The 14,357-nt window shown below is 38.5% G+C and overlaps 1 protein-coding gene across 9 annotated transcripts in view; it reads left to right on the top strand.

The window, feature by feature from the left end:
• AFDN (afadin, adherens junction formation factor) overlaps positions 1 to 14,357 on the top strand; it is a 141,558-nt gene that overhangs the window by 48,121 nt on the left and 79,080 nt on the right. For all 9 annotated transcript variants that reach the window (XM_087425015.1, XM_087425013.1, XM_087425012.1 and 6 more), the window contains 3 exons: positions 1,000 to 1,157; positions 9,663 to 9,774; positions 10,906 to 11,073. In XM_087425015.1, the coding sequence (XP_087281141.1) occupies positions 1,000 to 1,157; positions 9,663 to 9,774; positions 10,906 to 11,073 (438 nt within the window). The remainder of the gene's footprint in view (positions 1 to 999; positions 1,158 to 9,662; positions 9,775 to 10,905; positions 11,074 to 14,357) is intronic.

The raw sequence follows: 14,357 nt of genomic DNA, 5'->3' as shown, positions 1-14,357 counted from the left end.
TATTCAGTAGCCAGAATAACTGTTGGAGTTAAAAAGAGGCAAGGAGTCATGGAAATGTAGAACTTGCTTCGAGAGAGCCCTAATTCTTTTAATCCGGCTTTTTAATTTACAGGTAAGAAAAGGATGTTAGAAAGCTTACCCCAGGGCACGCACAGTAGAGTGGAGGAGGAGCCTCGCATAACTTCCTCCTCCAGGATTCCTTCATCTAGACAGAAGACTTTAGGGCTTGTAGACCTTAGATCATCAGTAGAAAGCAAATTATGACACCAAAAATGACAATAATATAGCATTTATGTAGAATTTCATTAAAAAGAAGTATACAAACAAAAAGGAAAACCTCACGATATCCAAATTGCTCTGCTCTAGTTAGTTTTTTTCCCTCCCAAATGAGTTCACAGCTAGAAATGGCATTCTGGTTTGCAGACCTGGAAGTAAAAATAGAGCCCATTGCTTTGGTGGCAAATACCTTATGAAACATCTTTGGACTTCAGCACCTGAAGTCTCCTGCTTTCTAGTTCAGTCTTTTAAAATTGATTTATGTAGTGGGATTAATATTTGGCCTTATCTGAATTTTTAATTTGTTTCTGATGGATGTTCAGGAAGTAGAGGAAATGGGGAAGATAGGTATATAACAATGCTTAGGGAAGGAAGTGGGAAAGCAGTTGAAGAAAGAGCAGCAGTGTCAGGAAGCTCCAGAGTTTCCTCCTGTCTGTCCTTCACCCATGGTGGAGATCAGTCCATCACTATAAAAACGCTTGGGCTTGAAGTGAGGACAGAAACAGTCCTGACAGGATTAGCAAAATGTTGCTAGATCAGCAGGTTACTGCTAATGTATGTTATCTAACCGAAAATGAAAACAGAATTGTTACACGGTTCCTTCTTTGCACTCATTGCAGCTGGAACTTAGGTGCCCTTTTCTTAAGTGATTGTACACATTAGCTCTCCCTATTATTGGAATAAAGTAAAGTTGTACTCAAAGATGTCCAAATGTTTTTTCAGGTGGAACACTGAGAATTTATGCAGATAGTTTAAAACCAAATATTCCCTACAAGACAATCCTGCTGTCTACTACAGACCCTGCAGACTTTGCTGTGGCTGAAGCTTTGGAGAAGTATGGTCTGGAAAAAGAAAACCCTCAGGATTACTGCATTGCCCGGGTGAGTAACTGTTCCATCAGTACTTAATATTCTGGAAATGAAGTGAAACCTAGACTGGTTTTCTCCCCACTGTATCATTTAGAATCTGATAAACTGAAACCATGCATTAAATATATATAAAAAACAGCATTCTCCTTCCATTACAAAAGGAATATATGTTCCTGTTATAAAGTAAGAAAAGTCTAAAAAGGCAACTAGTTCTGATACCAAAGGATAACTACTATTCACATTTTCGTATATATCCTTCCAATTATTATTTTGCATATATGGGTAACTTAATTTTATTTTAGTGAAATCTGCTTTAATGATGTTTTTCTTATGGTTTTTACTGAGATATGTCATGAAGATTCAACTTTTAAATAAATTGCAGTTTGCTGTTCATAATTAACCAACATTTGGTCAATATGTTTAATAGTCGTCCTAATTTCTTAGAGATAAAGAATGTATCTTTGACCCTAGTACTCAAGAAATACAGTGAAATTTTATGCCTCAGAATTGATTTGGTAACACTATGTAAAATCAAGCAGGTTTTCTCTTTTGAGACAGACTACTTGGAAAATTGTTAACCTTAAAATCTGTCACAAGTATATACTAACTACTTTATAACCAATATTTCTCTGTCAAAAATCTCATTGGCAGGGGCTGGCCCGGTGGCGCAAGCGGTTAAGTGCCGTGCGCTCCGCTGTGGCGGCCCGGGGTTCGCCGGTTCGGATCCTGGGCGTGCACCGATGCACCACTTGTCAAGCCATGCTGTGGCGGCGTCCCATGTAAAGTGGAGAAAGACGGGCACACATGTTAGCCCAGGGCCAGTCTTCCTCAGCAAAAAAAGAGGAGGATTGGCAGATGTTAGCTCAGGGCTGATCTTCCTCACAAAAAAAAAAAAAAAAAGTCTCATTGGCAGTAGATTTTTTTAAAAGATATCTTACTGGGGCCGGCCTGGTGGTATAGTGGTTAAGTTGGTGTGCTCTGCTTCAGTGGCCTGGGGTTCACAGGTTCGGATCCCGGGCGTGGACCTATGCACCGCTTATCAAGCCATGCTGTGGCAGGCATGCCACGTGTAAAGTAGAGGAGGATGGGCACGGCTGTTAGCTCAGGGCCACTCTTCCTCAGCAAAAAGAGGAGGATTGGCAACAGATGTTAGCTTAGGGCTAATCTTCCTCACCAAAAAAAAAAAAGATACTCTCCTGTCTCTCATCTTAGCAATTGATTATTAAATAATAAAATAGTGTGATTACTTGTTTTAATTCTCCCCCCGCCAAGGTTATTGAGGAATAATTAAAGTACAATAAATTGCATGTATTTAAAGTCTGTAATGCCATATGTGTTTTGACTTATCAACACAATGAACATTTCCTTCACTCTCCCGAAGTTTCCTTATGCCTCTTTGTAACCCATCCCTTCCTTCATCCCCTTTCCCCAGGCAACCACTGGTTTGCTTTCTGTCACTACAGATTAGTTGTGTTTTCTAAAATTTTCATATAAATAACATTATGTAGTACGTACTCTTTTTTTGCATGGTTTCTTTTATTCAGCATAATGACTTCAAGAATCATTTCTGTGGTTGTATGTATCAATAGTTGCTTCCTTTTTGTTGCTGAGTAGTATTTCATTCTATGGATATATCACAATTTGTTCAGCCATTTACCTGTTGATGGACATTTGGGTTGTTTTCAGTTTTTGGCTCTTACAGTAGGCTGCTATGAGCATATGTGTCCAGGTCTTCTTGTAGACCTATCTGTTTTTTTGTGTGGTGGGGTAAATACCAAGAGTGCAATGGCTCAATCACGTGGTAGGCATATGTGTAACTTTTTTGGAAACTATGAAACTGTTTTCCAAAGAGATTATACCATTTTACATCCCCCATCAAAAGTCTATGTGAGTTCCAGTTGTGCTCTTTCCTCACTCATACTTGGTATGGTCAGTTATTTTAAATGTTAGCCATTGTGATAGGTTATAGTGGTATCTCATTGTGGAAAAATTGTGAATTTCCCTGATGATATAAATATATGTCAAATCCTATGTATGATACATATGTCGTGAATATTTTTTCCCAGACCGTGGCTTGGCTTGCTTTTTCCTTTTTTTTTTTTTTTTTGTGAGGAAGATCGCCCCTGAGCTAACATCTGCCAATCCTCCTCTTTTTGCTGAGGAAGACTGGCCCCGGGCCAGTATCCATGCCCATCTTCCTCTACTTTATATGGGACACCGGCACAGCATGGCTTGCCAAGTGGTGCGTCGGTGCACGCCCGGGATCCGAACTGGCGAACCCTGGGCCGCTGCAGCAGAGCGCGTGCATTTAACCGCTTGCGCCACTGGGCCGGCCCCGCCTTTTCATTTTCTTACTGGTGTCTTTGAAAGAGTAAAAAATTTTAAATTTTGTCAAAGCCCAACATACTAATTTTTTTTTTAGCATTCAGTGGTTTTTGTATTCGGTATAAGAATTTGCCTCCTCCAAGCTTGCAAATATTTTCTCCTATGTTTTATTATGGAAGATTTATAGTTTTAGGTTTTACAATTAGGTCTGTATGTTCCATTTCAAATTAATATTTGTGTATAGTGTGAGATTAGGGTCGATGTTCACCTTTTGCCATACAGGTAGCCAGTTGATCAAGCCCCATTTGTTAAAAAGACTTTCTCTTCTCCTGTTGAGTGCTTTGGCACCTTCGTCGAAAATCAATTGACCATATATATGTGTGGTTCTATTTCTGTAATCTGTTCTGTTCCATTGATCTATATGTCCTATATCTTTTTGTCAACACCAAGCTGTATTGATTACTGTGGATTTATAGAGTCTTAAAATCATGTAAGGTAAGTCCCAATTTTTTGTTTTTGCTTTTAAAAATTGCCTTGGTTATTCTAGGTTATTTGCATTTCCAAATAAACTTTAGAATCAGCTTGTCAGTTTCTTTACAAAACCTGCTGGAATTGTGACCAGGTTTGCATCAAATCTGTAGATGAGTCAGAAAGACTTTCCATCCTTAAAATATTCAGTCTTCCAGGCTGTGAGCAGAGTGTGCCTCTTTGTTTATGTGGTCTTCACTAAGCTTGCAGTTGTGTTTTGTGGTGTTCAGTGTGGAGGTCTTAACCTCGTTTGTTAGCTACAAATGGACTCAAGTAAAAGGGCTTGCCTGAGTTTTATGGCTTTTATCTTTTTGCTGAAAAGCTAAGAAGTTATATTTAGTTGGAAAAACTTTTGGTGGGTCTGTAATTTTATGACGATAGCCCAATTTTCAGCTGAAAATAGATGAGAAAACAGATACTGTTCTCCCATTAAAATGACAATAAAGGAATAAAAAAGCCTGTATAAATGCACAAGAACAAAGAGAATGAGAGAAGAGATGGCAAAAGATGAGAGTTGTAGATGAAATTCTGAAGAAGTAAATGAGTGGAATCTAACTTCTGGGACCAGAGAAAGCCTGTAGAGAGAGGACCCACCAGGAAGCAGCGTGCCAGTGTCTGCATCACAATCCCAAGGAGACTCAGGAATGAGAGGCTTTGGCATTTTCTGAGTCAGCATTGAAAGTTGGGCTGAAAACAAACTGGGCTGAAAGTTTTTAAGAAGTAGTACTCTCCATTGTCCCAACTACCATGTCATCTCTCCATCTGAAGGCTAGAGTAAAGCGGATGGGGGAACAGGCCTCGGATTTAGGGATAACAGGCAGAGCGAGTGCGGCAAGGATCTTGACTGAAAACAGGTGGATGAGGTGGAAGGCTGTATCCAGAATACTGACAACCAGAAGATTTAAGGATTCCTCCCAGAAGGCCCTTTCTGGCCAAAGAAGAGAGATCTGTATAGAAAGTGACCTTTGGAAATTCTGTTCCAGTAACCTCACCCAGAGGCCTACCAACAGTAATCTTTGCCCATACGTACTATAGCCGTTACTAACCTTTAGCTTTCTTGTGACTTACTGTTAAATGCCAAGATTTAACAGACACTTGAAAACATCGTTAAAATGAGAGACCATCACAAACAGATAAAAGAACCTGGAGATAAAAGAGACCATGCAGAAAGCAGACGCAAGTGTTCAAAAACTAAGAGACTCGGAGAGATAAGGAGGATCACTTACATCCATGAAATAAGACTAGAATGCTGTAAAGAGGAACATTCAGAGAAAGAGCTCTTGGAAATTTAAAAAAATATAAGTAAATAAGAGATGGAGAAAAATGTCAATAGAAGGGATAGAAGATAAAGTTAAGGAAATCTGTCAGAGTGTAGAACAAAAAGAAAATGAGATAAAAGAGAAAAGATGAGAAATATACATTATCAGTGTAGATTATCTAACATTGGTCTATGGAGGACCAGATAGAGGAAGCAAGAGGAAATGGAGAGAGAAAAGTTCTCACAAGAAATAATACTAGAATGTCTTCCAGAACTGAAGGATTTGAGTTGCTAGGTTGAAAAGGCCATGTGAATAATGGTACAGTTACTTTAGTAGAAAACGACCTGAACCAAGGCATATTATTTTGAAATTGCAGAAAACTAGAGAAAAAGAGAGGATAATGCTTCCAAAGAAAAAGATTGTTGGGCAAGATTGGCACCAGTGATTTCAACAGTGAAGCAGTGCTTTCTAATGCAGAGTGAAATGATTTCCAATCCAGACTCTCAGTTAAGTGTTAGGTGGATAGAATAAAGACATTTCAAAACATGCAGGGCACAAATTTACCACTCATGCATCCTTTCTCAAAAGGGTGCTGGAGGACGTTCTCCAGGAGGATGATGGGGTAGGCCAAAAATGAGAAAGATATAGGATCCCAGAATAGAATCTAGCACAGGGGAAAGTAATCCCAGGGGTGATGGGGAAGGAGAGTCTGGAAGATCACTGTGCAGTTGTCCTAAATAGCACCCACTTCAGAGTGGGGATACTGTCGAGATTGAAAATAACATTTAGAAATATGGTGGTAAGTATTAATTCTAACATCTAAAACAAACAAATGCCAGTAAATTCCTCAGTGTGTTTCTATAAGGACTTTTTTCTTCAGTATTGTGTGTTACAGCAATAAATAAGAATGAAACTAAACACCCCGTCACTAAAGGAACGCTTCTCCCGTTGAATACCTTGTCACTGGGAAACCTTATGAATTAGGTCTGTACTAGTTGACTGGGAGGTATATACATTTTATACCGTACCCTGTTTTTGGAAAAACAATCACTGTAAAATAAAACCACATAACAGAATTCTGTGTGTATGTATGCATGAGAATAGGAAAGGTAAACACATAGGAAGGACACACACCAGCTTATCGGTTACCTACAGGAAGGGAGGAGGGATGAAAAGAAGACTCTTAAAATACCATATATAATTAAGATATGGACCCTCTTGTATAAATTTCAGTGCATAGAGATAATTATTGAAAGAATGATCATAAAAATATAGTTATCAGTATTGTTTTTCTTTTTTCTTCCTTATGCTTTTCTGTATTGGAATTTTTTACAGTGAGCCTGTATTATTCAGAATCAGAAAAAATACAACAGAGCTCATTTCACTGTGGGATGGAGAAAGATAAATGATCTTGAGGATTTGTGGGGGTTTTTTTGTGTGTGTGTGAGGAAGATGAGCCCTGAGCTAACATTTGTCACCAATCCTCCTCTTTTTGCTGAGAAAGACTGGGCCTGGGCTAACATCCGTGCCCATCTTCCTCTACTCTATATGGGACGCCGCCACAGCATGGCTTGACAAGCGGTGCGTTGGTGTGTGACCGGGATCCGAACCCCAGGCAGCCGCAGCGGGGTGTGTGCACTTAACCGCTACACCACCGGGCCAGCCCTGGGTTTGTTTTTTGATGTGCCTTGTCATTCCTTTGATCTTACCAGGAAAGAGTAAGGAATAGTATTGATATATTAGAAGAAAAAAAGATGCTTTCAGAAATGAAAAAAAATTTTATGCCTGATTTCTGGATGGTAGTATTCATCTGATAGGGAAACAGTGTCATGAACTGAAATTCTACCATACTTTGGGGAGGAGGTTGGTAGGCTAAGATTGGGAGGATAGATAATCAAGATAATCATGCATTTTCTCTGAAGGAAAAATATTGAGATGCAGGGCATTCTGGTGCATTTTCCTCCTGGCAGTTAAGTAGGAAGTAGAGGAGAACCCTGTTGCAGTGCTGGGCTTTGTGAAATTATTGCTTTTCTGTTTAGAAGAAATATATAGCGAGCATCCTTGTACATATGGGCAATACATTTATATCTATAGAATAATCGGGTCCAGTGATAATGATGGATTTTTGATACACGTCCCTTATACTTTTGGTTAGTAACTGCTGTGAAAAGTGTCCTTACTCAGAATAAAATCAATAAAACAATAGTGAATTAGGGTTAGGCTGTGAGCACCGAGGGAGGAACTGTATTACCCGCCCTGCCTAGCCTTGCGCTTGATTCTTGGGATTGTTCGTGTGTTTGCCCAGGGAATGTTTTTGTTCAAGTGTATGTAAATCTGTTAAATAATGATCAGTTCCATAAAGTTGCATTTGATATGATATGTGATAATGAACTTCATAACATTTTTTTCTTTTCAATAATTTCTGCCTTATTTTTACTGATGAAAATCAGAAAGTGAAAGAACACCTTAATCAGGGTCGTGAAATTATAAAAGCTTGCTTTGAGCTTTTATTGACAGTCCCTTTTGAGGTCATTTGATGATTTCTTTTGAGGGTCTCCTGGTTTTGGTTTTCTGTTCTATTTTGCCCTTGCACATTTTTTTTTTGCAAGCTTAGGCAGTACAAATCAAAGAGTTGATTATTGTTTTAACCTTGAACTAGGAATTCTTTGTTTTCTTGGCTTGCCATCTCATAAATTATGTAACATGTAGTTCTTCCATATTCATTCATTCATCTGTTATTTTATCTAATTAATTATTCAATACATATTTAAGTTCCTCTTTTTTTTTAGATACTATGCTGGGGTAGAAAGATAGGAGCCGCCTTTAAAACAGTTTATAAAAAGGGAGACAGGCCAAGAATGAGAATACAAACAAGGAGCTTTTAAATTAGAATGGAGGTCAGGCAAGGCTTCCTGGAAGGGTTGTACTTGAGCTGAAAGATGAGTGGATGTTAGCTAGGCACAAAAGTTGGTGAATGGGCTTCTTAGGCACAAGGGGTCATGGAAGCATGAAATTCGTGGCCTGATTTGAGAACTCTGAGTAGTTCCTTGTGGCTGGATCTACAACGGTACATGACAAAGATTGAAATTGAAGAGGTGAGTGAAGGTCAGATCCTGAAGTTGTATGTGTTCTAAGTGAAAGATACTAAACTTAATACAAAACGCTACGAAGAAAGATTGATAACTTGAGCATGTGTGTGTGTTTTGACAGATTTGTCTTTTTAAGGTAATTTGAAGCAGGATAGAGAGAAATTATAGAGTTCTATAGAGGAGTCTAATCCATTTGGTATATGAGCATGGTGATGGATTTGGGTGGTAAGGTCTGTTAAGACAACATGATTACATTAACTGTAGGCTGAAAATAGTGTTCCGGTGCTGGCGACTTGGCTGCCTCTCGTCTTTTCTGTAGTCGTCTTTTCTGTAGTCGTCTTTTCTATAGTCGTGTCTTGGTTGGTGTTAGTAGTAAATCAGAGTGACAGTGAAGCAGAAGTCAAGCAGGGTATGTGAGATTATTGGGCCACTGCCGCCTGTCTTCTTTGCCTGGGGGCTTTCTTGGTTGATTAAGAAAATTGTTCGGCTATCATAAAAACATAGAATAAAAGGTATTACAGCGTTTTGAATTTTTAAGAGTTTTGTGAATGTAGTATCTTAAAACAGATGCTTAGAAACATTTGCTGAATGAATAGCCCAGTAATATTATCTAAATGATCTGATTAAAATTTAGTCATAAAGGCAGATTACCTGCAGGAAAAAGAAAGCTATTCTGTTTTGTTGTTATGTGATGGTTATCCTGAGAGAGCTCACATTAGATGAAACTACCTTATAAAAACAATTATTTGATTATGAAGGTGGGTTAGGGACTAGAGAGATTGAGTTTGCAATAATAAAGTTATCTTAAGAGCCAGCCCTGATGGCCTAGCTGGGTAGATGTTGGCGTACTCTGCTTCAGCGGCCCGGGTTCAGTTCCTGGGCATGGAACTTGTCTGTTAGTAGCCATGCAGAAGAGCTAGAAGGACTTACAACTAGAATATACAACTATGTACTGGGGCTTTGGGGAGGGGAAAAAAAAAAGTTAAGAAATTACTCACAAGTTAACCATTACATATATGTCCTTCCATATAAAAGTTCGTTAAAAAAATACTAGTTCTTTTTGGGGGCCAGAGAGGTAGGTGAATAAAAACAGCCCAGTCAGCTGGCTAAGTCTTTTATTGGAGACTGTTTTTTCCTTCACTTTTGGAGATGGTTTATTTGAGTGAGAATTGTTTATAGTGTTTGATCAATTTCATTCTACAGTGACTTTTTAATTTACCCAAAAACAGTAAGTTCTTTCTTTTAAATACCTGCTAATAATTTACTTTTTAGGTATAGTCACATAGTATAATAGTATAATAGTTTTTTCCTTTTAGGTTATGCTTCCTCCTGGAGCCCAGCATTCTGATGAAAAAGGTGCTAAAGAAATTATCCTTGATGATGATGAGTGTCCTTTACAAATCTTCAGGGAATGGCCAAGTGACAAAGGTAAAGAGTAATTTTATTTGTTCAAGAATTACTTCTATGATATGTTAAATTTCTACTTGATACACTAGTTGTTTAGCTTATCAAAGTATGTAGGAGAGTGTGCATGGCAGTGTTGTTAATGGCTGTTTGCTGTACAGTTTTCAGCCTCCTTCCTAGACTTGCTGTGTGATTCCTAGGCGGTCCCCTTGTGCCCAGGGCTGCACTCAGCTTGTGCGACTCTCATGCTTAGACCTGGAACAAACGGTCACACTGCAGTAGGAGTACTGTGTCTGGAAGAAGCCAGACTTTAGCACTGTGTCAAGAAGTGGAAGATGATTATCTGTCAGCAGTGGAATCCTTTCCGTGCTGACCCGGTGAACTGGTTGGTGTTTGGACAAATTTGTTGTAATAGGGAAAATAACTCACAACCCTAAAGATTGTCCAGTAATTTAGTTATTTCAAATAATGAATCCAGACTTTTCACTTTTTACACAATTTCCCCTAATATTTCAAAGCAGTGAAGGTTTAAAGCTATGTTTTTGATGAAATGATAGTTTTTTTTTTTTAGATTCACATTATGATCTGACTGTTGCTCAGTAGAGGGCCTTTCCATTGATAAAGACATAAAAATTTATTGCCAGTTAACCCTATCAATACTTGAATGTAGATTGATAGTTTTAAAAGTACACTTGCTTAGTACTTTTTCTAGACAGTAAAAGTTAAAGTCCATTTGCTTTGAATTCTGAGTTAATTGACTTAAAGTCAATTCAATTAAAAATATATTTGTGTGTATGTATTTTCTGTGCCTATGTTATATATATCAATATATTGATCATTGGATTATTTACCAATATAAACATTCATTTATTCTTAAACTGATGTGTTGTTTTTTAAGCATGTAATGTGCTTGGGTAGTTGTTAATTTAAAATAATCTTTGGAAATCACTTGCTAGAGTTTTTCAGAACACATCTAGACTGATAGTTCCTCTACTGACTATAGGTATAGATTAGGTAAGCTTTCATTCAATTATTCCTTGAGAGATGTTATTAAATTGCATTTTTTAAATAAATCTTTGAGGAATTGTCTGCCAGTCAGCTGGCTATCTACACTAACTTGAGTCTGGTTGATAATTTACAGTGTTCTTGTTCTAGGGATTTTAGTCTTTCAGTTGAAGAGGAGGCCACCAGACTGTATCCCAAAGAAAACTAAGAAACACAGCGATGGGAAGCCAGTGAAGGGAAAGGAGAGAGCTGATGGGTCTGGCTATGGCTCGGCACTTCCACCTGAAAAACTGCCCTATCTGGTAGAGTTAAGCCCAGGTGAGAAATAGTATAAATTTGTGATTTTTTAGCTTTAAATGTTTATATTTTTTAATGAATTTTGTTTAAGTAGCCTTTCTGTTGGCTGACAACCTTTTTTAGGCTATTTATTTAAAAAAAAAAGGAACTCTCTTGTAAGATGACATTTTAAAAAAAAGAACCTCAAGGTCACATTCATTTATAAAAATAAAGTTCATATGGACAAAAATGAACATTGAAAAACAAAATTTAAAACAGTGAATATAGAGACTTTAAGAAGTCTAAATGATCCACTCCCTTTTAAAAATTTTTTCCCAAAATAACCTTGTAAAATACTAAAAATGACAAACAGAAGTGTACTCCTCTTAGGGCAGATTTAATTGAGGCAATGTGTATATATTTACCATAATATTGTTTAATGTATGACCAATGTCTGAAAAGAATATCTTTAAATTTAACAGTTCATCTAAGAATTGCATCTATAAGAGGAAGGATATTTGTTTGGTTTTAAAATTGTAATAGACTAAGTTTATTTTCATGTTAGTCCTCTAAATATTTTGTTTGTAGATCTCTCTTAAGCTAAAGCTGTTGTTGTAAGTTAACCCGTAGGTAGAGAAATACATTGACATTCTTTAATGTTTTATACACACACACATCCTTACGTAGCATATATATTTGCATATATGCGATATACATGGCGTATTTGTTTATCTTTCAGCTCAACTACATCATTTCTTATTTGTAGAGTTAAAACAGTAGTGTGTGACCTGTATTATAAAAAGCTATGAAAAACGGTATTTCACCGTCCCACCCAGAACTGCTTTTAAATAAAGCTCAATTTGTAATTACAGAAAAAGTTAGCTGAAACTCAAACCTCTTATGTAGATAATCTGTGGTTCTTTGGGCAGGAATTATGTTTTTCTCTTCTTTGACTCTTGAGTGTTTACATCTATTTACAAGATTAGAACTAATGATGGGTTATGGTGCTTGTGGTCCAGCAGTCTCGGCACAGCTAGGGTACATCGATACAGGAAGAATGGTGGTGCTTTGACTGATACTCTGTAACTTACAGTCAGTGTCAGTATGCTGCGGGTAGTTTTTATACTGAATTATGTTTGAGGACTTGTTTTTTAATTGATTAGCTGGGGCCGGCCCCGTGGCTTAGCGGTTAAGTGCGCGTGCTCCGCTGCTGGCGGCCCGGGTTCGGATCCTGGGCGCGCACCGATGCACTGCTTCTCTGGCCATGCTGAGGCCGCGTCCCACATACAGCAATTAGAAGGATGTGCAACTATGACATACAACTGTCTACTGGGGCTTTGGGGGAAAAAAAAAGGAGGAGGATCGGCAATAGATGTTAGCTCAGAGCTGGTCTTCCTCAGCAAAAAGAGGAGGATTAGCATGGATGTTGGCTCAGGGCTGATCTTCCTCACACACACACAAAAAAAAAAATAATAATAATTGATTAGCTATTTGTGAGGAATATATTAGTGTTGCTTGGTCCCTCAGTTTTCTGACTGAAAAGTTCATTTAAACTTCTGGTTTCTCACTGGTTTTGAAACGTATCTTGGTATTACTGTGTCCCTGCAGAGTGTGTGGGAGTGTTGGCGCTCGGTTGTCCCAGGCCATGAATGGCAACCGTGAGACAGCCATTCATTTTCGAATTAAAAATATTTTAGGATCTTTGGGCATTGGGTCTGTTCTTTTAAATTTTGTCTTAGATGTTAGAAACTAATGATTGCTTTCTCTAAACCAAAATTTTTGAGGATTTAATGCGTTTAGCCCAGAGATAATTGATAAATAACAGCCAATATAGAAAAGTTTTCAAATGGATGATGGAAAGTTGATTTGGGTGGGTAGCAGAGACAGGATAAGAATTCATTCATTCATTTATTTGACAAATGTTTACTGAATACTTATGGTGTGTCAGACACTGTTCTGGGCCTTGGAGGTGGAGCACCAACAAGAGAGGGAACCCGTGACCTTGGCAACACATAATCTAGTAAGAATTGCTATTTTGACTGCTTATTTCATACTCTAGTCTCCCAAGTAATAAAATAGATAGAAGTTTTTCATGGGTGTCGGCAGATAATAGACCATAGATAAACATTAATTCTGTACTACTTTTAACCAGATATTGGCAGCAGCGTATGCTGCGTACTTCTTACTACGTTTCCGTGCTTCATGGCACTCTGCTGCCCTTAGTCAGCATTTACTGAGCTGCTCCTTTAGGCTAAGCAGTGGGTACTGAAGGTCAGATTGCTCCTGCCTTCGAGTGCTGCACACACTGAGAGATACTCGTGATACAATGTGATGGGTCCCAGAGACTGCCTTTAGTCCAGCCTCCCTCCTGAGGACTTGGGACTGCCTGCTGGATAGCTTTACTTGTTCCACAAATGCCTGAAATTCAGATCTGCTATCACTTTTTAAGGGTGAGCAAATAGTTGGTGGCAAGCCTGAATGCTAGGCCAAGGTCTTTCTTACACCAAAGCTGTGTTCTTTTCACTAGGTCATGCTGTCTTTTTAAGTTTTCATTATTATCAATTGAGCACAGTTAGCATACTGAATGAAATTGGTTTATTTTCCATTTATGAGAAAATAATACTCATAAGCGTTGACTTGTTATGAATGGATAAATACTGTATTTCCACAGGACACATTGTCAGCCAGGCGTATATCCTTGGGGTTGGGCTGAGATCCTGAGGTTGTGGACTGGAGGTTTTTGAGATGTGAGCATGTGCTTACACTGTCTCTTGGAGGAGTAGAGTGTAAAAAGTCATTTTATTCTCTGCTTTGGATTTGCTGTGTTCTTTCAACAGAAGGAATCAGCAGAGTGGGGTGGTAGTCTTCTATATGATTAACTAACTATTGCTCTCCTGCTGCTTGGTGACTCACCTGTTGTCTTGGTGTTTTCCCTAACAGTCTGCATTGGTTTCCAAAACACACACTACCTGGAGCATTGTTGTCTTGTCCTCTCAGCTCTGAAAGCTGATGGGGTGAAATAGACTTTTCTTCCTTTGAAGTTGTCTCACTGCAGCTCACCCTCTCCTGTCTCTCTCCTCCTTCCTCTCCCACGTGTTCTGCATGGCCTCTGTCCTGCCGATGCTGCCTTCACCTGGGTCCTGTGCATGTGTTTGTAGCCCCAGGGAGAAGGAATCACTTTGCCTACTACAGCTATCACACTTACGAAGGTAATGCTGTCTTCATACTACTTTTTGAACTGAGCACTCACAGAACCTCATGGGCACAACAGTGTTACTGACCAACTATTTTATGTGTTAGTTTTTGAATTGTTATAAATAAGTTGG

Source organism: Ceratotherium simum, chromosome 38, assembly GCF_057802395.1.
Source record: "Ceratotherium simum simum isolate JZ-2026a chromosome 38, ASM5780239v1, whole genome shotgun sequence".
Lineage (NCBI taxonomy): Eukaryota > Metazoa > Chordata > Mammalia > Perissodactyla > Rhinocerotidae > Ceratotherium > Ceratotherium simum.
The sequence above is the reverse complement of the archived record's forward strand: the minus strand, read 5'-3'. Positions and strand labels throughout refer to the sequence as shown.